Source organism: Neovison vison, chromosome 1 (genome assembly GCF_020171115.1).
Source record: "Neovison vison isolate M4711 chromosome 1, ASM_NN_V1, whole genome shotgun sequence".
In the NCBI taxonomy this organism is placed as follows: Eukaryota; Metazoa; Chordata; class Mammalia; order Carnivora; family Mustelidae; genus Neogale; species Neogale vison.
In genome coordinates, this window is record NC_058091.1 from 93,667,888 (window position 1) to 93,693,662 (window position 25,775).

General features: G+C 37.8%; 1 protein-coding gene across 1 annotated transcript in view; it reads left to right on the forward strand.

Annotated features, from left to right (window-relative positions):
* The first annotated feature begins 542 nt into the window (after nucleotides 1-542).
* LOC122908966 (CD2 associated protein) overlaps nucleotides 543-25,775 on the forward strand; it is a 143,230-nt gene continuing 117,997 nt past the window's right edge. The window contains exon 1 of the mRNA XM_044252418.1: nucleotides 543-974. Within this exon, the coding sequence (XP_044108353.1) occupies nucleotides 971-974 (4 nt within the window). The 5' untranslated portion in view covers nucleotides 543-970. The remainder of the gene's footprint in view (nucleotides 975-25,775) is intronic.

Consider the following 25,775-nt stretch of genomic DNA (forward strand, 5'->3'; position numbering starts at 1 on the left):
TGTTTTACCCACGAACAAATGCTTGTGATTCGTTAAGAACTCTGCAAGGTAAACTACGGGGTCCCAGGAAAAGCTGGGCCTCTGAGGGTTGAAAGCGGTTGAAAGAGGTCTCTGTCTCTCTGCCTGCCTGTTTTTCGCCATCTGTTTTGTTAGATTCCCCAGAAACTGCCGCTCTGCACAGAGCAACACTGCATCGGCCCCGCGGAAAGTGGGGCAAAATAGGCTCACTTTGCGTATGAGCAAAAACTTTGTATCCATCTGGGGCGACAAACCATACAAAACGGCCACCCCAGCTGCGCCGAACTTCAAGGCGAAGGAGTAGCCGCAGTTCTTCCGGATTCCTTCCTCTTCATCTTGCAGCACCTGGCCGCGGGTGGCGTGCGACTCCTCGGCCCTGACGTCACCGCACCTGGCACCAGCTGGGGCGCGGGGTAGTGAGCCGAGACGCGTAGGGGGCGGGGCAGGGAGAACGAGGGGTTCTCGCGAGAGTTCCCTCCTCCCGTGTCCAGCTCCCGGCACCTTCCCGGCCTCTGTGGGGTCTCCACCTCAGTTTTCCGTGTCGCGTTCTAGAACGGCGGTTGTCGAAGGGAGCGGAGGGAGGCGGGCTGCGGAGCTCGGCTGACGCTCCTTGGGGGAGCCGGCGGCCGGGGCGCAGCGGCAGGTTCCCCCCACTGCTTGCTGCGGTAGCGACCGGGGTTTGGGAAAACCGCCGGGAGAGGGCTCTCCCGCCGCCGCGGCTTCGGCGGAGGCCAGGCGCGAGGAGTCGCGGCTGTCGCTTCTTGCTCGCGGGCCGCGCTGACGGGACTGTCCGGGGAACGCCGCGGGCGGATGGAGGCGCCTCTTCGCCCCGCCTGAGCTCAGAAGGCGCAGGAGCGGAGCGCGGGGCCCGCCTCCCGCCGCAAGTGCGGCCGCGCGATCAACCGGAGGAGGAGCAGGGGGCGCTGGGCTTCTCCCCGCGGGAGCCCCCAGCATGGGTAAGAGACTCGCGGGCGTTTCCCGCCGCCCAGCTGGACCTTCCCAATTCGGCTAGGCGGTTCCCCTTCTAGGTCTCCGCAGGGAGGGACCGGGATCAGCTCCTTCGCGGCAACACCGCACCCTCCCACCGCCCCTCCTCGCCCTGCCTTCCACCTTGCTCCTTTCGCGGAGAAATTGGTCGGAGGGCTTGCGGGTGCTTTCTCCTGCGCTTCTCTCCCCACCTCTTCCTGCTCTCGGGAAAGGTGAGGGAATGGGGGAGGGGGCACCCGGTCTCCTTTCCTCGCCCACTGCCCAGCTAACCTTAGCCCGAACTTCCCTCCCTTCCCCAGCCTCCACCTTCCCTCCCCCGCGTTCTGGTCGGTTGGGGGAGGGTGATGGAAAAACTTGACAAATTAGCACTTTTAACTTCTTTATCTTCTGCTAGGCATTGTATAGATTGGCCATTTAATACGTTTTTCGTTTGTTGGGAAAGGTGATTTTTTTTTTTTTTTCATCTGCTGAAACTTTCAAGGGAAGGATGTCCCAAGGATAGGGAAGAAGCTTGCGTATTTACTTTGTAAACTAGGCAAGTGTGTTGGCACTTAAATATTAAATCTCTTCCTGAGGACTTTGTTAGGGTTTGATAGGATTTCAGTGTTGAACCCTTTGAGAAGCTGTTTCCTGTTTGGAGTTAGACTTCCTTGCGAGAGGAGAGAAAAGTACAAGGCCTTATATGTTATTTACTATGTGCTTTAAAGGTTTGGAGCTAGAAAAAGCAGAATGTTGCAGCCTGGTTTGAAAGGGAGTTTTGTTGAGTAGTGTAACAGTTCTTTTGATAACACATTTCAGTGTGGGCTAGGCACTCTCTTAATCCTTTAAAAATTAAAAACAATCTAGAAGAAGTGTGTGTGCCATTATAAAACAAATTGGTGCCACCGACGAGCATAAGCATGTTCCCTAAGAATAATCCCAACTCTGGTTTTGTAGAGTAAATCAGGAGGACTCTATCATTTTTTGTAGTTGGGAGTTGGTGCTCTTCATATCAACACACTGTTAACCGAAATTAATAATTCATGCAACTAACAAATGATTTAGAAGTAGGACAAATACAGACTACTGCTGATGTGGCACCTTCTGCCCACACAATGTTTTGTGGGAAATGCTTTAAGCACAGTGTTTACAGATCCTTGCTTAGCTCTTCTGTGTTTTGCTAGACTTTCTACTTTTATGTCTTTCAGGTAACTTCTGTACACAAAGTGCTCTTAAACCTCCAGACAGTAAAACCTTTGCTGTTTGAACTTTCATATGAATTCCTTTCTAATTGATGAGTTGAGTTTACTGAGTATTTGAGGGTTCATTCCTTTAAATCTCAAATTATAAAACCACTTTAACCGATTCGGATGAAAATCATACTAAAATATGTAATTCTTCTTTGTCTTAAGTAGGATGCAGGATGTAATTAAGCATCTTGATGGCCTAGGGTCATCATTTGTGACCATCAGTTACTGTGATGCCTTGAGGGATGTGTTGGATTGTATATATGACTATTGTTTAGATTCCTTTGCATTTTGAAGTTACTTAAATATTTTTCTGCTTTCGAATTGGTTGTTTGTCACTGTGATGAGTGCCCACTTCACCCTCCCTTCTGTAATTTTTCTGCAAGAGTGGGAATCATATTCAAATTTGTAATTCTGCATAAGGGGAAAATAAGTATACCCTTACTTAGTGTGTAAATGTTACCTTGAGGAAAATTACATCAATATTTGGATATCGGATTATCTATTTTAATTGTTAAGAGGCCTTTTTTTAGTGACTTCTCTGCTGTGTTCTGGTTAGGTAAGTTGGCACATTTCTAGGTAAAGTGTGATGTTTGTATGCTCTCAACTTGACTACCTAGCATGTGTTTTGAAGGTTGGTTACTTGGGGGCATTTGTAGTTAATTTCTGAAAGGTATTTGTCAGACATTTCCTTATGAATGTATACTTAAATTTATTGGTCATGTAATATTTTATGTTAAAGTTATCAAAATCATTTAAAAGGAGTTTCCTCCTTTTAAATCTCATTTGCTTGGTTTTGTTATCAGCAGTCTTTATTTCTTATGATTTAAGATGGCAGCTTAAAATATTTATATGTTATTTTATCTGGTGTGTCACAGAATGAAAAAAATCTTCAATTTCTTTGTTTTGAAATAACTTGGGTACCTATTAAGTGATGGTTCCTACCATGTGTACTATTTAGGTAATACAGCAAGAGAGTGAAGAGCAGGGTTCTGGACCGGTACAGCTCAAGGTCAGATCCTGGCTCTTCCACCTGTTAGCTGTTGTGACTGAGGAAGTTACTTTAATCTGTCTCTGCTTCAGTTTCTTATTCTGTTAATGGGGTAAAAATAACCTCATAGATTGTTGTGGGGATTGGATGAGCATTTAATACTTGTAAAGTGTTTGGAACATGGCAAGTGTTGATTGCTTTTATTTTCATTTTCAAATGATTTCCCTAATTCTTGCACTAATTTATAAAAACAATTCTCAGTTTTTGACCTTTGTTAGAAGCTCATATTGCATTTATAGGATTGGTGGGATAGGTGTTTTGTAGTAATGCAGAAATTCATTTTTTCCCCAGAAATTTTAATTTTATGTATCCCTATAAAAATTATATAGGGGGGCACCTGGGTGGCTCAGTGGGTTAAAGCCTCTGCCTTCGGCTCAGGTCATGATCCCAGGGTCCTGGGATTGAACGCCTCATCGGGCTTTCTCCGCAGCGGGGAGCCTGCTTTACTTCCTCTCTCTCTGCCTGCCTCTCTCCCTACTTGTGCTCTCTGTCAAATAAATTAAAAAAAATTAAAAAAAAATATGTAGGAAGTTTTTTTTTTTCCAGTATTGATTATATTTTGAAAGTCCATTATTGACGGTGAATTTAGTAGTTTTGGGAAAAGTAAATAAGATGAGTACTAGGAGAGACCAGGTTCTTTGGATTTTATGTTAAAGCACTGCTTTTAGTTTCTTTGTTAAATATAGAAGAATGCTTAACAGAAATTTGAGATACTCTGTGTGAAGGAATTTGGGGAGAATTTAGAGATATAGAAGGGCAAAATTTAACTTTTCTTATTTCAGAAATACAGATCTGCATTTTGGAGGGGAAAAAGACATCAAATGACAGTGTTACAATGTGTGAATTTTTATTTTTGAGAAAGTAAGTGGATTTTAGGGACTTTCTGTTAATTTTAGGTAAGGTTATAAATGTCTTAGTTTAAGTTTTTTTTTTTTTTTTTTTTTAGCTCATATATGACCAGTTAACATGTTTAAATTATGAGGCAGTTTTAATGGACAGAAAAGTGCAGTTGGTTTAGAGGTTATCTATGCACTATTATAATAATGTGATTTATTTCCTTGTTTTATTTTATTGCACTAACTGGAGAAAATCTTGATTCATGCAGGTAAGTAGTGGCAAATGGAAATTGCCTGCTAAGGGCTCACCTTTCAGTCTCAGGATTTATTTCAGTTAAACTAATCCAGAGCATGAAGTAGTACTAGTAGTAGGAAATTTTTGTTTCAAATTTGGATCACTAACAAAAATAGTAATAAGTGGTGTTCCTTAATTAGTAAGTACTCGTGGTCAGGTTTTTCTTTGTGTTTCAAACTTTGAATAGTTAATAGTTCCATAAAATCCCATTAAGGGTGGAAATTCACAGTGATAGTATTTTATATTTTCCTATGGAAACTAGCCTGACGTATGCCATATACTTCTCTAAATGAGGAGTGCAGAGTAAAATGATGTCACATTAACTTAATAAGATCTAGTAGTTTCAAGGCATTTGAGATGAAATCAAAGTTATAAAATATGAAGTGCTTTTGGTTCATTCCATTTGCTAATCAAAAATACCTCCAAATTTTTATTTGTACCTAATCCAGATCTGTGATTTTTTTTTTTTTTGGCTTCTCTTTTGTGATGGAATTTCCTTCTCTATAAAATGTATTTTAATTGCAAATTAATCAGTGTGCTATATCGCATCAATAAAAGAAAGGATAAGAACCATATCATACCATTTCAGTAGATGGAGAAAAAGCATTTGACAAAGTACAACATCTATTCATGATAAAAACCTTCCACAAAGTAGGTTTAACAGGAACATACCTGAACGTAATAAAAGCCATCTATGAAAAAACCACAGCTAACATCATCCTGAATGGGGGAGAAATGAGAGCTCCTACCTTAAGGTGAGGAACAAGCAAAGGAAGGGTCTCACCACTTTTATTCATCATAGTACTGGAAGTCGTAGCCACAGCAATCACACAACCAAAGAAATAAAAGGCATCCAAATTTGTAATGAATAAGTAAAACTTTCCCTATTTGCAGGTGACATGATACTATATATAGAAAACCTGGCTCTACCAAAAAACTGCTGGAACTGATAAGTGAATTAGGTAAAGTCACAGGATACAAAATCAGTGTACAGAAATCTGTTGCATTTTTATACACCAATAAGGAAGCAGCAGAAGGTGAAATTTAGAAAATAATGCTATTTACAGTTGCACCAGAAATAATAAAATACCTAGGAATGAACCTAACCAAAGAGGTGAAAGACCTATACTTTGAAAACTATAAAACACTGATGGAAGAAATTGAAGATAACACAAAGAAATGGAAAGGTGTTCTATGATCGTGGATTAGAAGAATAAACATTCAGAAATGTCTGTACTACCTAAAGCAGTCTACACATGTAATGGCAATCCCTATCCAAACAAGCCGTTTGAAAATTTGTGTGGAACACAAAAGACCCTGAATAGCGAAAACAGTCTTGAAAAAGAAAAACAGTCTTGAAAAAGAAAAGTGAAGCTGGAGCTGTCACAATTCTGGACTTCAGATTACATTAAAAAGCTTTTAGTAATCAAAACAGTATGGTATCGGTACAAAAATAGACACAAAAATCAGTGAAACAGAATAGAAAATCCAGAAATAAATCTACAATTACAAACCTACAATCATACGGTCAGTTAATCTTTGACAAAGCAGAAAAGAATATCCAGTGTGAGAAAGACAATCTCTTCAACAAATGGTGTTGGGAAAAGTGGAATAATTTGCAAAAGAATGAAACTGGACCACTTTTTAACATCATACACAGAAATAAATTCAAAACGGATTTAAGACCTAAATGTGAGACCTGAAACCATAAAAATCCTAGGAGAAATCACAGGTAGTAACTTCTTTGACATCAGCCATAGCAACTTCTTTCTAGATATATCTCCTGAGGCAGGGGAAAACAAAAGCAAAAATGAACTGCTGGGACTACGTTGAAATAAAAAGTTTCTGCATAGCAGAAGAATCAATAAAATTTGTATGCAACTTGCAGAATGGAGAAGATATTTGCAAATGATAGAACTGATAAAGGGTTAATATTCAAAATATATAAAGAACTTTTAAAACTCACCACCGAAAACCCAAATAATCCAATTAACCAATGGGCAGAATACATGAATAGGCACTTTTCCACAGAAGACACACAGATAGCCAACAGTGACATGAAAATACGTTTAACATCTCTTATTATCAGGCAAAGGCAAATCAGAACTATAATGAACTATCACCTCACACCTGTCAGAATGGCTAAAATCATTAACACAAGAAATAACAGGTGTTGGCGAGGATGTGGAAAGAAAGGAACATTCATGCACTGTTGGTGGGAATACAGACTTGGTGCAAGTGCTCTGGAAACCAGTATGGAGGTTTATCAAAAGGTTAAAAATAGAACCACCTTATGGTCTAGCATTTGCACTACTAGGTATTTACCCAAATAATACAAAAATACTAATTCAGAGGGCTACATGTACTTCTGTACTTACTGATTGATTTGATTGAATGATGTGAGAGAGTGGAGTAGGGGACACAGGGAAAGAGAAATCCCAAGCAGGCTTCATACCCAGAGCAGATCTGTAAGTGAGGTAGGCATTTTCCTTTTGGGGTCCTAAAAGTTTCCTCATTTGGACTAAATTTGACTTTTTTTTGTTTGTTTTATTTTGGTTTTTGTTTGTTTCTGAAGGTCTCTGGTACCTGGACATTACACTTTCTCAGTGACCTTTTTCATTCAACTGAAAATGTATTTACTAATTGTTTGCATTTAAAGGACCTTTTACTCTAAGAAGAAACTCTGCTTTTAAAAAATTCATGTTCCAATTTGATATGTAGCCTAAGATGCTGATTTGTTGCCAGATACAGCAGTGTTACAGACCCTTTCTTTCCTAGAACCTATTTATACCCTGTCAATCCTTTCCACTGCCTTTAGGAGACTTGCATTTTATAATCTTTTAAATTCTATATCTGTTATTAAACTTCCCATCATGATCTCATTCTCTTTCCCAACTAATTTACAAAACAGAGATGACTAATATGGGATCCTAAAATTCAGGATCTGTTTTAGTGTCTTGTAGCTCAGGTGGTTTTTGATGATTTGGTGTTCAGGTAATTTCAAGAGAGTGACTGTGTGGCAGTGTGGCACCTAATCACTGGGAGTTTATAGTAGAAGAATACTTTAAGTATGGTAACAGTAACAGATAGGTACCACCTAAGAGAAAGATTCTATTGCAAGGTCTTACAGTCCTGGAAAGGAGCTTTATGTGAAAGTTAATCAAGATGTATTTGCCTTAATGTGAGGAATTAATCAAGAGGTATTTGCCTTAATGTGAAGAATGTGATTTAATGCCATTCTAGGCACTAGGGGGATTAGGACAAATATGTTTTGGTACCTTAAGTAGTTTATAGCAGAGTTATGGGTTGGCCCATGAGAATTATTAGAGTCACCTGGATTAAAAAAAAAAAATTCCTCAATCCCTAGCGATTCTAACATAAACGTTCCTCTCTCTTCCTCCCTCCAGGGGTTGATGAGTGTCATGAATGTTTCGGCATGGCTTATAGTGCTACAATGTGAATATGATATGAACATGATAGGAATAAAGCTTAACATTTGAGTCATCAGAAATCCAAATGAGAGGGAATGTAGCACATTTAGAGGATGTATTCTATTTTTAGAAATGTTAAAATGTTACAGGAGAAGCACAAGGAAGGTCAGGATATAGATTCCTGTGTTGGAAGGCAAATGGGATTTGTTCATCTCTCCTTAGTTTGACCAGTGACATCGCAGTTGTCAAGGCAGTAAGGACATGGCAGTAGTAAAGATAGGTAGATAAATAGATAGATAGACCCCCCCCCCTTTTCCTGGCACTGAGTCTTTGGAGTAAGGTATATCTTCATTTGCATTGATATTTTTAAGATTCTTATACCTGAAATATTAAAACAACTAGAACTGTTACAGGTTTTATATGGCTCTGATTTTATTGTTCTCTTGCTTTATTGTTAATGTCAGAAATCTTTTCTTCAGCTGGCTCCATTGCTCAGAAATTAAAGGAATACCTTTTCTTTCAGGTTTCATTTCACCTTCTGATCCATCCAGTGTTCTTTAATATCAGAACTTTCTCTTTAAAGTCCTTAACATGGACCTATCTCATTTTCTGGATCTGAAACATGTTATATTGTTTCTGTTGCTGCTCTGCTCAGTGGATGACAGGGCTCTTGAAGTTTCACCAGTCTTGCTTCTTCACAGATTTTTCTGGAGCAACTTGCTTTTTCCTCTTTAACTTTTTGTCAGCCTCACTGTCAGAATTGCTGCCAGAAGAGTTTGAAGAAACAGGTTCCTTTGATTTAGACATTGCTCTGCTCTTGCAGCCGAACTGCCTTCTGCTCGCTCACTTGCAACATAGAAGTTGATATATTTGTAAAATTGAGACCATTAGTCCTGGCTAAAGCAGAGTATAATGTTTTTAGGAAATATTAAAGTTGATCTTAAAAATGTATACTCTCCTACATGATTTTTATTTATTCTTTAGAGTAAGAAACTAACTTAAGTTATTTAGAAATGTGTTTTCTAAATATCAGTTTTGTATTAGACTTTAAATTCCTACTCTGTTGCAATTCCTAACTCTTCCTCTGAGAGGTGTCATTGGGGTTACAGATAATAGGCGTTCCTGATCCTCCTTATCCTGTCCTACTTTTTTTTTTAATCCATTCTTTCCACATTGTAACTTACTTTGTATTTTCCTTATTTACATGTTTATTGCTTATTTATCTTACCCTTTTATAATATAACTGTAGAGGGGTGTCTGGGTGGCTCAGTTAGTTAAGCGACTGCCTTTGGCTCAGGTCATGATCCTGGAGTTACAGGATCGAGTCCCACATCAGGCTCCCTGCTTGACAGGGAGTTTGCTTCTCCTGCTGACCTCTCCTCTCATACTCTTTCTCCCTCTCATTTCTTTCTCTTTCTCTCAAATAATAGATAAAATTTAAAAAAAATCTTTAAAAAAATAATATAACTGTAGAGTATAACCTTCAGGAGTGCAGAGCTTTCTTTTTTTTTCTTTTTTTTCCTTTTCTTTTTTCCTTAGAGCTACCTGGAACAAGTGGCTGCCTTCCAGTAGCAGCCACTCAAAAATTTGGTGACTGAGTATTAAGTATGTGTTTCATTTCAGTGCTACAGATAGCTGTTGAGTACATTTGGCACGTTAGGCACTGTGATGGGGGTTGGGAATACAAAGAGAAATAAAAGAGAAATGCAAAGAGAAATAAAACAAGAGTCCCCTGCTCTCAGCCCTGGCCAGATAATGTTTTTTGGTAATTTGAATTCACATCTCTTTGAGTGTAAAGATTTAGGTTTATTTTTTATTTTTTATTTTTTTTTAATTAAAATTTTTTTTTAATTTGACAGAGATCACAAGTAGGCGGAGAGGCAGGCAGAGAGAGAGGAGGAAACAGGCTCCCTGCTGAGCAGAGAGCCGGATGCGATGCGGGGCTTGATCCCAGGACCCTGGGATCATGACCTGAGCCGAAGGCAGAGGTTTAACACACTGAGCCACCCAGGCGCTTCTAGGTTTGTTTTTTAATGCACATATTTATTACTTTTGGTGTTTGCTCAGAAACATGGAGAAAATAAAATGATTTCATGATTCTGATTTTCTTCTAGGTTTTTGCAGTTATGTAACTTAATTACACTTTTTTTTTTAAACACAATTAAGGTCAACTTAGAGTGAAATTGTCTTTTGAAGCAACTTTCCATTTTTTGATAACTTTAAAGTTTCTTTTTAATTGATATTTTGCTAATTATTAGCATTTAGAAAATGCTTACAATGCTAGGTATTTTGTTCAGAATTTAATTTCACTGGAGCATTCTGGGGTAAAACATCATTGTTTCCATTTTCAAAATTAGAAATTGAAGTTAAAGACATTGTTACTCACCCAAGGTCAGGGGAAGGATGTGGGGAAGGCTGGATTAAATTTATATTGCTCTGATCTTAAAGCATGTTCTCTTAATTGTGTTTTTAAGATTTATTTGAGAGAGAGTGCATGCACGCTTGGCCGGGGGTGTAGAGGGAGAGAAAAGAGTGCAGAGTGCAGAGCCTGATGTGGACCTTAATCCTATGACCCTGAGATCATGTCTTGAGCTGAAATCTAGAGTTGGACATTTAATTGACTGAGTCACCCAGGTGTCCCCTCTTAATTATTTCTTAAGACATTGGGGGGAAAAAGTTCAGCTAAATAGAGCAAGTAATACAGATTGAAATGACTATCCTAATGTGGTTTAAGAATAAAGAAATTTAAATCCTATCACCCTAAAGTTGTGGATTGGTATTACACATTATACCTGTATTTAGGTAATTTTTTTCTCTTAAAAGATTTTTAACTAATTTTAACTGTGTGTTACACTTTGGTGTTTTACTTACGTCCCGAGTAGACTATCATAAGATTTTCTTGCTGAATTCTATAAAATTTTATGACAAATATATGGTATTTTATATGGCTTGAAATGTGCTTAAAACTGATATCTGTAGTGTTTTCTCAAGGTTAATAGTGGGAATAAAAATCTGAATGAGGAATTTTTAGTTCAGTTTTCCAACTTGTTAGCTCTTCAGATGGATTTTGTATATTTGTTGTTAGGATTTGTTATTTTGGAAGGAGCCATTAGTCATCTGTGCATGGTAGTTTATTTGTTTTCAACTAATTATTAAGTAATTGGCCTTTGTGAGATTAAAATACTTTTTTTAAAAAAATATTTATTTATTTGACAGAGATCACAAGCAGGCAGAGAGGCAGGCAGAGAGAGAGAGAGAGGAGGAAGCAGGCCCCCCGCCATGCGGGGCTTCATCCCAGGACCCTGGGATCATGACCTGAGCCGAAGGCAGACGCTTAACCCACTGAGCCATCCAGGCGCCCCGGGAGAGGAAGTCTTAAGCAGACTTTGTGCTGGGCACAGAGTCCTGAGTGGGGCTGGATCCTGTGACCCAGATCTTGACCTGAGTCAAAACCAGGAGCCAAAAGCAGTAATTGACTGCACCACCCAGGTGCCCCAATGGAGTATAGTTTTGTTAATTTTTTTTTTTATTAACTTCTTGTATTTTGCCCTTTGCTATAATAAAGGTTAATGTTTAGTGATATAACCAGTGGTGTAATATAGAGTACATTTAATTTGACAGACCTAATTAGATATTATGATATCTATCTATATTGTATTGATTAGGACCAAAGTAAATATTCCCTAGTGAATACAACTCATACCTGTTTGAAATTTGTGTAAATTGCTCATATTATCCTTTTTATGAAGTGGTTTTTTATTACCAGAAGGATACATGTTTATTAGGGCAGAAGAGTTGGTGAACTTATAATACCATTGATATTTTGTGCATAATTTAAAAAAAAATTCTGGATTTTAAGAATTTTAACCTTGGTTTTCAGGCTTTCCTTTGTTTTTTAAAAATCATTTTTTTATTAATTCTTTTTTTTAATCACTAAAAAATAAAATGTAGACTCCTTAAAAAATACGACCAGCAATCCCCCTGCATGCCGCTATCCCCCGCCTGCCATGCAGCAAAGTTAAGAAAGTATGTTTCTTTCCTTTTTTTTTTTTTTAAAGCAAGTATTAAATTCTTAGGCTATTGAGGTACTTCATCTTAAATACTGTATTTTCTTTTGCTTGTTTTTCAACCTTGGTTGTATTTTCTTTTTGGTTCTTAGAAATGCTTTTAATTCTTTGGTTTGCTGCAAGTATTTATTCCTAGTTTCCAATTTGCTCTTAAATTTTGATTGTTTTGTTTGCTTTAAGTTTAGAAGCTTCTCACCATAGTTTTTGTATTTACTTCCATTTCCTCCTCTCCCTTCTTTGCATTTCCCCTACCCTCTTCCTTTTCCTTTCCTGTGTTTGTGTGTGTGTCAGAGGGAGAGAGAGATAGAAGAGGGTTTTTAAAAAAAATTTTTTTAAGCTGAATGTTATAGTAATCTCTATACCCAGTGAGGGGCTCGAACGTACAACCCTGAGATCAAGAGTTGCACTCTCTTCTGATTGAGCTAGCCAGGTGTCCTGAGAAAAATTCTTTTTCACTCAACTAGAATTTATGGGATATGATATGAGATGAAAATTGGTATGTGGTATATTTCCCCTTATATAAAATTTTTCAACCTTAGCAGTTTTGGGCCAGAAATTAATTTGTTGTGCGGTACTGTCCTATGCATTGATGGATGCTTAGCAGCATCCTGGCTCCTTCCTACTAGATGCCAATAGCATTCCCTGAGCTATAGCACCAAAAATGTCTCCAGATGTTGCCAAGTGTCCCCTGTGGGGACAAAATTATCCTGGTTGATAACTGCTGTCTTAATGTAAATTAGGTATGAATGTACATGTTATAAATCTGGTTATCCTGAGAAGAACTGAATTGCTGATTTTGCCCCAAAGCTTATGTTTTCTGGGGCAAAGCTTGAGGTTAAGACCGCATGTTAGGAGCTTTTTACTGGGACAAGAGGGATTGAGTTCACACAAAATACACTAATGCTCAAGTTTATTGAATGCTACTCAGAATCTTTGGATCATGTGGTTTTCTTATTTTATCAGTTTATATGATAAATTAGATTTTCCAAGATTTATTTATTATGTTTTCAAAGTAAGCTTTACATCCAGTGTGGAACTTGAACTCATGACCCCAAGATCAAGAATTGCATGCTCTACTGACTGAGCCAGCCAGTTTCCCCAGATTTTCCAAGATTAAACCTCTATCCCCTGCTTATTCTGTGGGTTATTTTCTATGCATTTGTGTTCCCTTTATTGGCATTTTATTTAGAACCTTATGTGTTTTAGACAGTGTATTTGTGGGAGCAATTTTGGTCTTAATATCACTTAAATTGATTTTAAATAATGATTATTTTAAGATCGTGAAGCTTTGTATGCTTATTTTATGTTTAATAGTAGTTTTGAAAGAATTAACCTTTAAAACAAATCATCTGTTTTTTGGGAACTGTTTTGAGGCTATTTTTTAGGCCATTTTCTGATTTTATTCCTGTATTAATACAGCTGTTGATTTTATTTTTAGTCTCTTGAGTAATTTGTGTTTTTTTTTTTTTTTAAATAGAAATGTATCCATTTAATTGAGATTTTTAGGGTTGGAAATTTATAGCCTAACCAAGAACCAGCCCAGTTTCATAGGTTGTCACATGCCTCTGAGCCTGTGAATCTGACCCCAACTCTGCAGTATCCCATTCTAGAGTGTTGAATTGACAAATCTCTTTGTGTATTCTGTAATCTCTTGTGGCTCTAGTTTGTTTTTCATTGCTCATCCTGATAGGCTTCTTTGAAGTATTTAATCTTTTGAGATGTTTTTGAGGTGGATTGTAGAGTGAGCTAAATTTATGAGTGCTATTGTTGTTTATTGGTTAGTTAAATAATCCCAACTTAAGTCTTTGGTGTTAGAATGGCTGTTTTTATATTGTCAAAAATATCCCCCAAAATCTAGGATGAGTTCATTTTGAAGTTTACTGACTTTAGGAAGATCTGGTTCATTTAGCTCTACTAAATAAGAAGTTAGTGTTTTTGGTTGTAGTTTATCTGAAAAAAATTAAAAATAGAATGTTACTTGAACTATGTATAAAATAGCTTTTACAACAAACTATTTTTTTTTTTTAAGATTTTTATTTATTTATTTGACAGACAGAGATCACAAGCAGGCAGAGAGGCAGGCAGAGAGGGAGGAAGGGAAGCAGGCTTCCCGCCAAGCAGAGAGCCCAACTCAGGGTCTCGATCCCTGGGATCACGACCCGAGCTGAAGGTAGAGGATTTAACCCACTGAGCCACCCAGGTGCCCCACAACAAACTAATTTTTAAGGAATAAGTAGATTTCACTGAGACATGAACTGTTGAAATGAAAGTTGAACTTTTGAGTAGAGTTTTTGTTAAAGTGGATAAAATATTTGAAAGTCAATTCAGTATAATTCTTCTACAGGATGGCACAAATAATTTAGAATAATTCAGCATAGTTTAAAGAGCAGTTCATTGTTTTGCTGACATTTTTTTGCTACACTTCATGACTCACTATTACAATATTTAGGAAAACCTTGTGTATGTATATATTTGTATAGTGTATATGTATGTACATTTTATATGTAAGAATATCATTAAAGAAATTTAACAATTCTCATATCCAAATATAGGCGTTATAATTAAGTAGATGGCTAAGATCAGATTGCACTATCAAATTGAGTAAATAGACAAGAACTTAAAAAAACAGGGCATTTGTAAGTCAGGAACATTTCTTGTTCCATATGATGTATACTGTAGAGCTTGTGGTTTCTAAGACAGTGAAGTGATGTTGAAGATTGGGATTAACCTTTTTGTATTGAGTTTAGTCTTGGTAACTAAATTGTAGGAGAATTATATTAGAGTAGGGTGGTTGGGACTTACGGCTTTTTAATGATTCCTTTAGGTTTGAAACATATCCCAGTTTTGCTCTAACTAGCTCTACTTCTGGGTGAAAGGTTTTGATGTATACTGTGGGGCATGATATCAGGTACCCTCTTGTATCGCCTTGGACTGACTCCTAGCTGGAAAAGAGGGACATTACCATAAGGAGCACTTGTGTAATTGGGGTTCTGCCACACTAACATTCTGTAAATACAGCATATTATGAATTACCAACATTAGTATTATCTTTGATTGTTAAACTGATCATTTTAGGCAGTTTAGAAAACAGAATAAAGGAGGAGGAAAAGACCTGTAAATTTCTACAGAGTAAAGTTATTTGATATATTTCAGGTCCTAAAAAATAGATGTATTTTACAGATTTGGTTTGTACTTTACATTTAGTTTGGTCTCTAACTATGAACATATATACATATATATGTATATATACACACACAACATATTATATATAATATTTACTCTTTAATCATTTGAAATTTCATTGTGTTTTTCTAAACTATTATCATTTTTTGATGGTTTCCTTTGCTGTGCAAAAGCTTTTTATTTTAGTGTAGTCCGCATAGTTTATTTTTGTTTTTATTTCCCTTACCTGAGTAGACATATCCATAAATGTGTTGTTAAGGCCAATGTCAAAGACTACAGCCTTTTTTTTTTTTTTTTTTTTAAAGGAATATTATGGCTTCAGGTCTCACATTTAGGTGTTTAATCCATTTTGAGTTATTTTTCTACTTAGTGTAATAAAGTGGTCCAACAGTTTTATTCTTTTGCATGTAGCAGTCCAGTTTTCCCAACACTATTTATTGAAGAAACTGTCTTTTCCACATTGTACATTCTTCTTTTGTTTTACATTAATTCACCATATAAGTGTGGTTTATTTCTAGGTTCTCAATCCTGTTTTATTGATCAGAATGTCTGTTTTTGTGTGAATAACACGGTTTTGATTATTATGATTTTGTAGTATATCTTGAAATCTGGGATTGTCATACCCCCCACCCCCAGCTTTGCTTTTCTTTGTCAAGATTGTTTTGGCTATTCAGTGTCTTTTGTGGTTTCATACAGGTGTTGGGATTATTTGTTCTAGTTCTGTGGAAAATACTTTTAGTATTTTGATAGGGATTGCATTGAATTTTTAGGTTGCTTTGAGTAATATGGACATTTTAACAATATTAATTATTTATTCTGTGAGCGTGGTATAACTTTCCATTTGTGTCTTCATTTTCTTTCTTCAGTGTCTTATAATTTTCACAGTATAGGTTTTTTACCTCCTTGGTTAAGTTTATTCCTAGCTATTTTATTCTGTTATTTTGTTATTAGTATACAGAAGTACAACCAATTTCTGGGTGTTCATTTTGTATTCTGCAACTTTACAGACTTCATTTATTCTCACATCTTCTGGTGGAGTCTTTAGGCTTTTCTAAATACAGGGCCATGTCATTTGGAAATACTGACAGTTTTACTTCTTTCTTACCAATTTAGATACCTTTTATTACTTTTTCTTGTCTGTTTGCTCTGGCTAGGATTTCTAGTACTGTTTTGAATAAAAATGGCAAGAGTAGCCATCCTTGTCTTGTTCCTGATCCTTTTTTAGGGGGGTGGGTTCCTAATCTTGAAGGAAAATCTTCAGTTTTTCACCAATGAGTATGACATTAGCTATAGGTTCATTATGTATGGCCCTGATTATGTTGAGGTGTGTTCCCTCTAAGTCCACTTTGATGAGAGTTTTTATCATGTATGGAAGTTGAATTTTATCAGATTCTTTTTCTGCGTCTATTAAGTTGATCATATGGGTGTTATCCTTTATTATGTTAACGTGATATATCATGTTGATTGATTTGTGGATATGAATCATGCTTGCATCTCTGGAATAAGATTCTATTTGAGAGCAGTGAATGATTCTTTTAATGTATTTTTGAATGCAGTTTGCTAATATTTTGTTGAGGATATCTGCATCTCTGTCCATGAGAGATAATTGGTCTGTAGTTTCCGTTTTTTGTATGTTACTGGTTCAATTATTAGGGTAATGCTGGCCTTGTAGAATAAAATTTGGACTCTTTCCTTCCTCTATTTTTTGGAATAGTTTGAGAAGAAAAGGTACTAACTCTTTAAGTGTTTGGTAGAATTCAACTGGGAAGGCATCTGGTCCTGGCCTTTTGTTTGTTTAATTTCATTCCTGGTCATCAGTTCTTTCAGATATTTTTTTTCCTCCTGGTTCAGTTTTGGAAGATTGTATGTTTCTAGGAATTTATCCTTATCTTTTAGTTTTGCAAACTTGTTGGCATATAATTTTCCATAGTAGTATTTTAATAATCCTTTGTTTTTCTGTAGTCTTAGTTGTTAACTTCTTTGATTTCTGATTTTATTTAAGTTCTATCTTTTTTCCTTGATGAATCTGACTAGAGGTTTATCAGTTTAATTTATCTTTTCAAAAAGTAGCTCTTGGTTTTATTGATCATTTCTATTTTTAAAAAATCTCTATACCATTTATTTCTGCTGTGATTTTTATTTTCTTTCTCCTTTTAACTTTGAGCTTTGTATGTGTTTTTTCTAGTTCCTTTAGTTATAAAGTTAGATTATTTATTTGAGATTTTTCTTATTTCTTAAGGTTGACCCGTTATCTTTGTAAACTTTCCTCTCTTAGAATTCTAAGTTGGTAGTTGTTTTCTTTCAGTACTTTGAATAGTTTACTCCCCTCTCTTAAGTGTTCTGAAGAGAGGTCTGCTGTAATTCTTATGCTTGTTCTTCTATATGTAAGGTGGTTTTTTTTCTTATGGCTTCTTTCAAGAATTTCTGTGTTTGGTTTTCTGCAGTGTGAGTAGGATATGCTTAGGTGTAGACTTTCCTCACATTTTCCTGCTTTGTATTATCTGAGCTTCCCAGGTGTGTTGTTTGGTGTATGATATTAATTTTACAAGTTCGTTGTTATCTTCCTTTTTTTATAAACTGCCAAATATAATTGTTTTTATTGATTTTATTAATATTCTCCTCAAATTAAGGATATATTCATTATTCCAGAAGTGTACGGCACCCTTTCTCCAAGCTAAAATTGAGAACTGGATACACATCTGGATTTCTCCTTAAAAAGTTCTTTGGAATTGTGTGGTTCAGTAACATCTATGATTTCTTACTTCTGAAAGCATCTCCTCTTTCAGACTGCATGTTTTTGGCCAAAATTTTAGCAGTCCTGTGATCACTGGTTATGTTAGTGTTGTATCTTTCTCTAGAAGCTATTCAGCACAGTAGACTAGCTGAGCATGAGACAAAGCCAATCCTTTTGCAGTATGCATAAGAATAAAAGCCTTCATTAGAAATTATTTATGTTCTGCTTTCAATGGTATGGCATAGAGCCACTGGTAAATCTTACTAATATTTCAAGGAGTTCAGCAGCCCCTTGGAAATGTTTCATATATAAACATGAGGAAAGTGTCGGTAATTTGTTTTTTAATGAATGCCTTAATCCAAGAAATTTCCTATAAATTCAGTGCAGAACAGTCTTCAGGTGTTCATGTTCTCCGAGATACCTTCACTGTTGAAAAGGTCAGAAACTGGTGCAACTGGTGGCTTAGTCATTGAGCGTCTGCCTTTGGGTCAGGTCATGGTCCCAGGGTCCCAGGATGGAGCCCTTCATTGGGCTCTCTGCTTGGCGGCAGGCCTGCTTAACTCTCTCTCTTTCTCTCTCTGTCAAATAAATAAAATCTTTTAAAAAAAGAAAAGGTCAGAAACTATCTTACAAATTTCTGGCCCATACATCACTTTCCAGTGCTCTCCAAACCAGAACTCTCCAAATATCTTAAGAACTCTGACACCAATTTTATGTGAAGCCAAGAGGCCTCAAATTCATCCCTTTCTGGATCAAAATCTAGATTATCACTTGGAGGAGGAGTATGGAAGATGCCAGCACTGATCATTTTTGATTTATTACAATATACTGATTCGACAAATTACCCCACAGTGAGTTGAAGCATACTCAGTTAGTTCATTCAATGTTCTTTTAGTTTTGTTGGTCTTAAGTCTGAAGCCATCCGTGAACTCAAACAGTATATGCAACATATGCAACTTCTGATAGAAAAGCTCTTGTTTATTTGAATGTCATTTTTGAGCAGGTGTAAGGATTGCTCCTTTGCTTATTGCCCTTGCTGTGGAACCCTCAGGAGCCCTGGGAGCATTTTTGCCAGTGTGCTGTGCATATTGATTCCCAGGTAAAGCTGACCACTTTGCTGTGGAACCCTCAGGAGCCCTGGGAGCATTTTTGCCAGTGTGCTGTGCATATTGATTCCCAGGTAAAGCTGACCACTTTCTTTAAGGCCCAGATGGTGATGCTGGCTACTTCCACTAGTAATTACCAGGACACCTCCAAGGCCCTGGTTCTTAGGAGAGCTGCTTCCTCAGAATAGGCCATGGTAGAGAGAGGAGGTGGGTATAGGTGCAGAGAGCTTGCACCCCTTTGCCCAGTCTCTTCCCCCTTTTCCTGCCACAGTTCCTTCCTCCTGGTCACCAGGGACCTTGTTGTTCAACCCCTCAGGGCCGTATCAGTGCTGGAAGTTTCTGTTCATTGCTCCACATGAAGCTCCAGGAGATGGGGGAGGAGAGGGTTGAAAAAGTTGTTGATACTGGGCATAAGGGTCTGGCGGAAGGGAGCCTGAAGTTTAGAAAACTGAGGCAAGGCCTCAGGACTGTGCATGCCGAGCATACCACTTGTACCTTCAGTTTAGGTCACCAGCCAACTTGTCAGCATCTCAGTGGCTGCTGCATCCTACCATGCCTGGAACCTCCTTCTGAGGTGCTGCCATTGAGGATCCCCTCTGAGATACCACCTTTGCTGTGGTGCCCACTTTCAGCATCGGCCCATCATTTCCTGGGGGCAGTGACCTGCCACCTGGGCATCCTTTATTTCATTATATATAACTTTAGTTAGTATTTATTTCTTTCACTTCCTTTTGATTTTAGAGTTTCCATCTGTCTGTTTACCTTACCCATCTGCTCTTGTTGTCTTTTTTTCCCCATTACTGCTTTTAACATATTAATCATAATTATTTTAAATTCCCTGTCTGATTCCAAAATATGTATTATATTTGAGTCTGGGTCTGATGCTTCCTTTGTCTTTGTGTTTTTTCTTGCCTTTTAAAAGCATGATGTATAGTTTTTTGTTGAAAGTTGGCCACTATGTATTAGGGAATAGGAACTCAGATAAACAGATACTGAGTGTGAGATTTTATATTCGTCTGTTCAAGAGTTGTATTGTGTTTAATATTTGCTCTAAGTATAGGTGCCAGACGCTTCACATTTCTTTAGAGTCCTTTTTTGTCTTCCTGGCTGCCTTTGGGTTTTCCTAAGAACTCTTCCTCAGATGGAATCTATACCATGCAAAACTTTTTTAGCAGTGATTAGCTTTTATTATACTGGAACCTCACTTGTGTGGTGGAAAGGTGTAGGAGAGCGGAAGCCTCCTATAATCTTATAATTAAATCTCAAACTTTTAGAGGGTTTGTGTTATGGGACTGTAATCTTGACTAGTCTGAGAGAAGGGGAAGTGGTGACTGGAATCAGAGAATCCCATACCTTACCGCATATGGGACATGGCCTGGTAAAGTCTTTTCTGTGGAGATTCTTTGTTATGGTGAATGCTCTGGTTTCTCCTTACTTTAGGGTGACTTCTTTTACCCTCTCCTTTTGAGAAGCACAAGGAGATTTTTATGGGTTCTTAACTCTGAGAATCTTGTGGGGTTCCTGGAAATAAAACCATAACAGTGGGTGACTCTCCTGAGACTGTGGTTCCCAGAAGTTTCCTACTGTGATGCTATTCCACGTTCAGCCTCTAGTAGTTCATCAAAAGTACCATTCAGGTGTTTGCAGTGGCTTAACTTTCTGCCACCGAAATGATATGTTCAAGTTCTAAGCCTTGGTATAGATGAATTTGGTGCTATTTGGAAATGAAGTCTTTGCATATTAGCCAAACATCTTTTTTTTTTTTCTAAAGATTTTATTTGTTATTTATTTGATAGACAGAGATCACAAGTAGGCAGAGAGGCAGGCAGAGAGAGAGGCAGGAGCAGGCTCCCTGCTGAGCAGAGAGCCCAGTGTGGGGCTTGATCCAGGACCCTGGGATCATGACCTGAGCTGAAGGCAGAGGCTTTAACCCACTGAGCCACCCAGGCGCCCCGTAACCAAGCATCTTAAGAGATAATACTGTCCTGGATTTAGGACTGACCACAAATCCAGTGAGCGGTATTCTTACTGAGAGTAAGGGGAGAGAGGGATTCCTGGGTGGCTCCTCTGCCTTCCGCTTAGGTCTTGATCTGGGAGCCCTGGGATCCAGTCCCACATTGGGCTCCTTGCTCAGCAGGAAGCCTGCTTCTCCCTCTGCCTATTCTGCCTCCAGCTGTCCTTGCTTTTGCTCTCTCTCTCTGACAAATAAGTAAAATCTTAAAAAAAAAAAAAAAAAGAGTAAGGGGAGGGAGAATTGAGACACACAGAAGGGCAAGGTCATGTGCAGATGGAGGCAGAGGTTGGAATTATGCAAACTAAGGAATGCCAGAGATTTCTGGCAGCCTCCAGAAGCCAAGGCAGAATATGAAGCAGTTCTTTCTGTGAGCCTTCAGGAGGACCCAGTCCTGCTGATACTTTGATTTTCTACTCTGGCCTTCAGAATTATAGAGTGAAAGAATAAAGTTTTCCTGCTTTAAGTTTGTGATTGTTACGACAGCCCCGGGAATGGTTCCACTTGTTTGTATTTGAGGTGATGTAGTAGTTCTTGGCTTTGATATCCTGGATATGTCTATCTCTGTATCTTGAGCTGGCAGTTTGCCTTGTATCTTCATTTTTCTGATGGGTCCAGGGAAATTCAGTGACTTTCAGTTTAGCTTTTTTCTTGTTGTAGGGAGTGACAGCTTCTAATTTTTTCACATATTGGAGCTGAAACTGCAAGTCCAGTATTTTTTGTTTGGCATTTTATACTCTTACTATGTTAGTGATTACCACATGTATTATTAGCTTTTAAAAATCTAAAGTTGATTAAAGAACAGTCTATTCCTCATTCCTTGCCCCCAAATACCTTCTAGAACTTTTTGTCTCCTGCTTACTCTACACTGTTCCTTAGATTTGTTGCACAGTTGCCATTTTAGCACTTTACTTACTCTCTGAGATTGGCTCCACTATTTCTTGCATTTCATGTCTTCTCTTTTGTTTCATATTTTTTATTTTACTGGGTAATATGTAAGGTCATATGTAGGAGTTAATTTCCGTTTCCTTGCCTGTGTGAAAATGTTACACCCTGTACTAGCCTGCTGATTTGGCTGAGTGTGGAATTCATTTTCCTTTAATACTTAAGTGGCCTTGCCTTTTTCTTTCTCCAGTAGAATCTGGTGTCCTAGATGAGAAGTCTTTTGGTGATTCTCTCTATTGTAGATGAACTCTGTTTCTTTTCAGAGAGCTTTGAGAGAAGTATTTATCTTTGTTAAATTTCATCTAGATGTGAGTACTTACTTCTTTGTTTTTATACTTTTCATAGACTTCTTTCATAGATTTTCATAGACCTCTTTGCATTTGAAAATTGTTTCATTTAGCTTTGGAGTATTTTCTTGTGTTATTTGTCAATTCTCTATTTTCTCTATCTCCTTTTTCTAGAACTTTTAATTGGATTTTGAGTTGTCTGGATTGATTATCTTTCTTTTATATTTCCTTTATGTCTTTTTGCTTTACTTTTTCTGGAAAAATTTCCTGGATTTGTCTCCACCTCTCCAAAAGAAAAAAAAAAAGTTAATGAGACATGTTGGAAGAGACAGATTTTTAAAAAAGATTTTAATTATTTATTTACTTGATGGGGTGGGGGAGAGAGAGAGGGTATAAGCAGGGGGAGCAGCAGGGGAGGGGAGAAGAAGGCCCCTCATGAGGGAGAGCCTGATGCAGGGCTGCATCCCAGGACCCTGGATCATAACCCAAGGGGAAGGCAGATGCTTAACTGACTGAGCCACCTAGGCATACTGGAAAATACAGGTTTCTCAACCCTTCTTATTTTCTCTCTCTCTCTCTTTTTTTATAGCATTCTGTTCTGATTTTATGAACTTTATTGTATCTCTTGAGAATACAAATTTGTACATAGTTACAATGTTTATTTTGAAGTAGTAAATTGTAGAAATAAGTACAGAAGTACAATACAAAGACATTTTTCCTGACTGATAATTTTTTTCCTGAATATTTTATTTATTTATGCATTCATTGGTTCATTCATTCATTTATTTTTAAAGATTTTTAAAATTTATTTGACAGAGAGAGAGAGAGAGAGATCACAAGTAGGCAGAGAGGCAGGCAGAGAGAGAGGGGGAAGTGAGAGGGGGAAGCAGGCTCTCTGCTGAGCAGAGAACCCAATGCAGTGCTTGATCCCAGGACCCTGAGATCATGACCCGAGCCAAAGGCAGAAGCTTAACCTACTGAGCCACCCAGGTGGCACCTCACTCCTGAATATTTTAGTGTGTATTTTCTACAAGCCAGGTCTTATGCTTAATCACAATCCAACTATATAATTAAAAAAATAACATTTATTTGTACATGCATGGAGTCATGATTTCTTACATTATTCAGTGAGATATATATATATTCTTTTACTCTCATTGTTCATTTTGATGCTCAAATTGTCCTGATTTGGATAGTAGGAGCCTTTTTGTATCACTTCTTTCTGTCCTTTGCCATCACCTTATCTTTTTTTAACTTCCTTGCTTTGTGGCACATTATTGTGTCCCAGGCTTATCTTGTACTTTTCCTGCCTTAGTGGTGGAATTGCCTGTCTTCCAAGGGATTCCTAGTTCTTTTAGTAGAAAGTGGTGTTTTTAAGATCTCAGCATTAGGTTTGCTGATTGCCATTAGAGTGTTGCTAGTTTCAGGCCCTTTCAGTGGACAGAGCTGGTATGTGTGTGTATATTATGTATTGAAAACTGTTAGTTCATGGTGATACTTCTCATTTAGTATCACATTATTGAATCTAGCTTTTTCTCCTTTGTGTGCAACTCCCTTCTCTGACACAGTGAAATTTGGCTTCCATTATCCTTAGTATTTTTACTTATTTGATCAATCCCCTGGATGTAGCTAGTCTTCCATCTCAGCTGTTACTCTTCACCTTTTCTTTGAGCTATTAGTCCTCATTTTAGGTTGCCTTTACCCTTCTATAACTTCATGGAAATCTGCCACCCACCCCCAACACATTTGGCCTTTGATATTTTTTAGCAAGCTACCCCTCAGCTTGGATGCCCTCTCCACTGTGCTTGGGGTCTGATACACCATGTCAGGTTGCCCCTACATGGATGTCCTCCTCACCTTGCTTTAGAGTGCTGATATGATGTGCTAGAGAAACCCCCATATGTGGATGTGTTCTGACTCTGATAGCTGGACTCCTGCCTTTACCCCCATCCCAATTTTGAATACCTCTTTTACTCTTCTTGGTCTTTAACTTCTTACATCAGACACCCCCCCCCCCCCGCCTCCAACTTCTTCACCCTTTCTCCCTCTGTGCTCTTCTATACCTAAATGGCTTTAGGACTCATTTGTTTTGGATGGTATAAGGGGGAAGGTGGGTGTATGTTTCATCCAGGAGTAATTTTTCATTTTATTATGGTTTATTTATGATAGTCTATTCATATTTATGAATGAATAGTAAGCTGGGGACACTATATAGGTAGGACTTAGTGTTTTATTTTACACTTATCAGGCGGGGAGCTGCACATTGGTGTGGAAACCTCTAAATTCTGGAAATCAGTAGTCATTTCTCTAAGAAACCAACACTCATCCATAGGAGCTTCACTAGTTTCCACAAACTGTGTGTGTGTGTGGCGGGGGGGGGAGAGTAGTCTGAGGGTGGGGTAGAGATTAACCCTTTAATTTTTGGCGGTCAGAGAAAAATGCCTGTCTATTTAGCTTTATTGTCTTGGAACTATTGTGGTTGATAGTAAGTGTTTGCTCTTCCATGTAAAGATAATTCCCCTATTTTCAGTTTTGCATTTCCCATAAGCCCTCCTTTTTTGAATTTCTAGCTTCTGTGGGATTCTGCAGAGCAATTTGGTATCTTACAGTTTCCTGAAATTCTCTGGGCTTTCTATTCCTGGCTTTATTAGTTATAGATCCATTTTCATAAACTGGAAAATTTTGGTTTTGGCTTTCTTCTTAGGTAGGGATTTTCAGCCATATGTAGAAATTCTGTCTAAAAATTACTTAAAAGTTAAGAAAAAAACTGGGGCGGTGTAGTCAGTTAGGTGTCTGACTCTGGTTTCAGCTCAGGTCCTGATCTTAGGGTTGTGAGATCGAGCCCCAAATTGGGCTCTGTGCTCAGTGTGGAGTCTGCTTCACATTCTCTCTCCCTCTCTCTCTGACCCTCCTGCTCATGTGTGTGTTTTCTCTCTCTCTCTAAAATAAATAAATCTTTAAAAAAAAAAAGTTAAGAAAAAACTACTTCTATAACAAGAAAACTAATAGCATTGTAACTCAGGGATTGCTTAATATAGCAGTTTGATGAATCTAGCAAAGATCTAGGTCATTTTCATTTTTCTTCTTTTCCATTGTAATCTTTTTCTTGTCTTAAGAAGGGATTGAGACAATCTCTTCATCTTTTTCTTGTCTTAAATAGTTATAGCAGTTTGGGGCATTACAGTCTTACAGAGGAATATCTAAGGTCTATAGGAAGACATTTTTTTCCCTTCTGTTTGGTTTTTAAGATTGGATAAAACTTTCCCTGAAACCTTGCTCGTATCTTTTGGTAGAACCCATCCATCACATGTGTATTTGAAAGCCAGTCTGTGCATGCATGTATGTGTGCATGTGTGTTTGTGTGTGTGAAATTATTATAAATAAATTGTGTTTAGTAAATAAATTGTATTTAGATCATTTCCTCTTTGACCAGCAGCATTAGATACCCAGGGCCTTTTCAGAGTATACTTTTAAGCAAGATTGAATAAGATGACTTCTGCAAGTCAACAAGATGACACGATTATACATCATTATTTGAAAAGCCCAGGTATGGACTAGAAAAGATTTAACTCTCTTTCGGAATGAGGAAAGTCACATT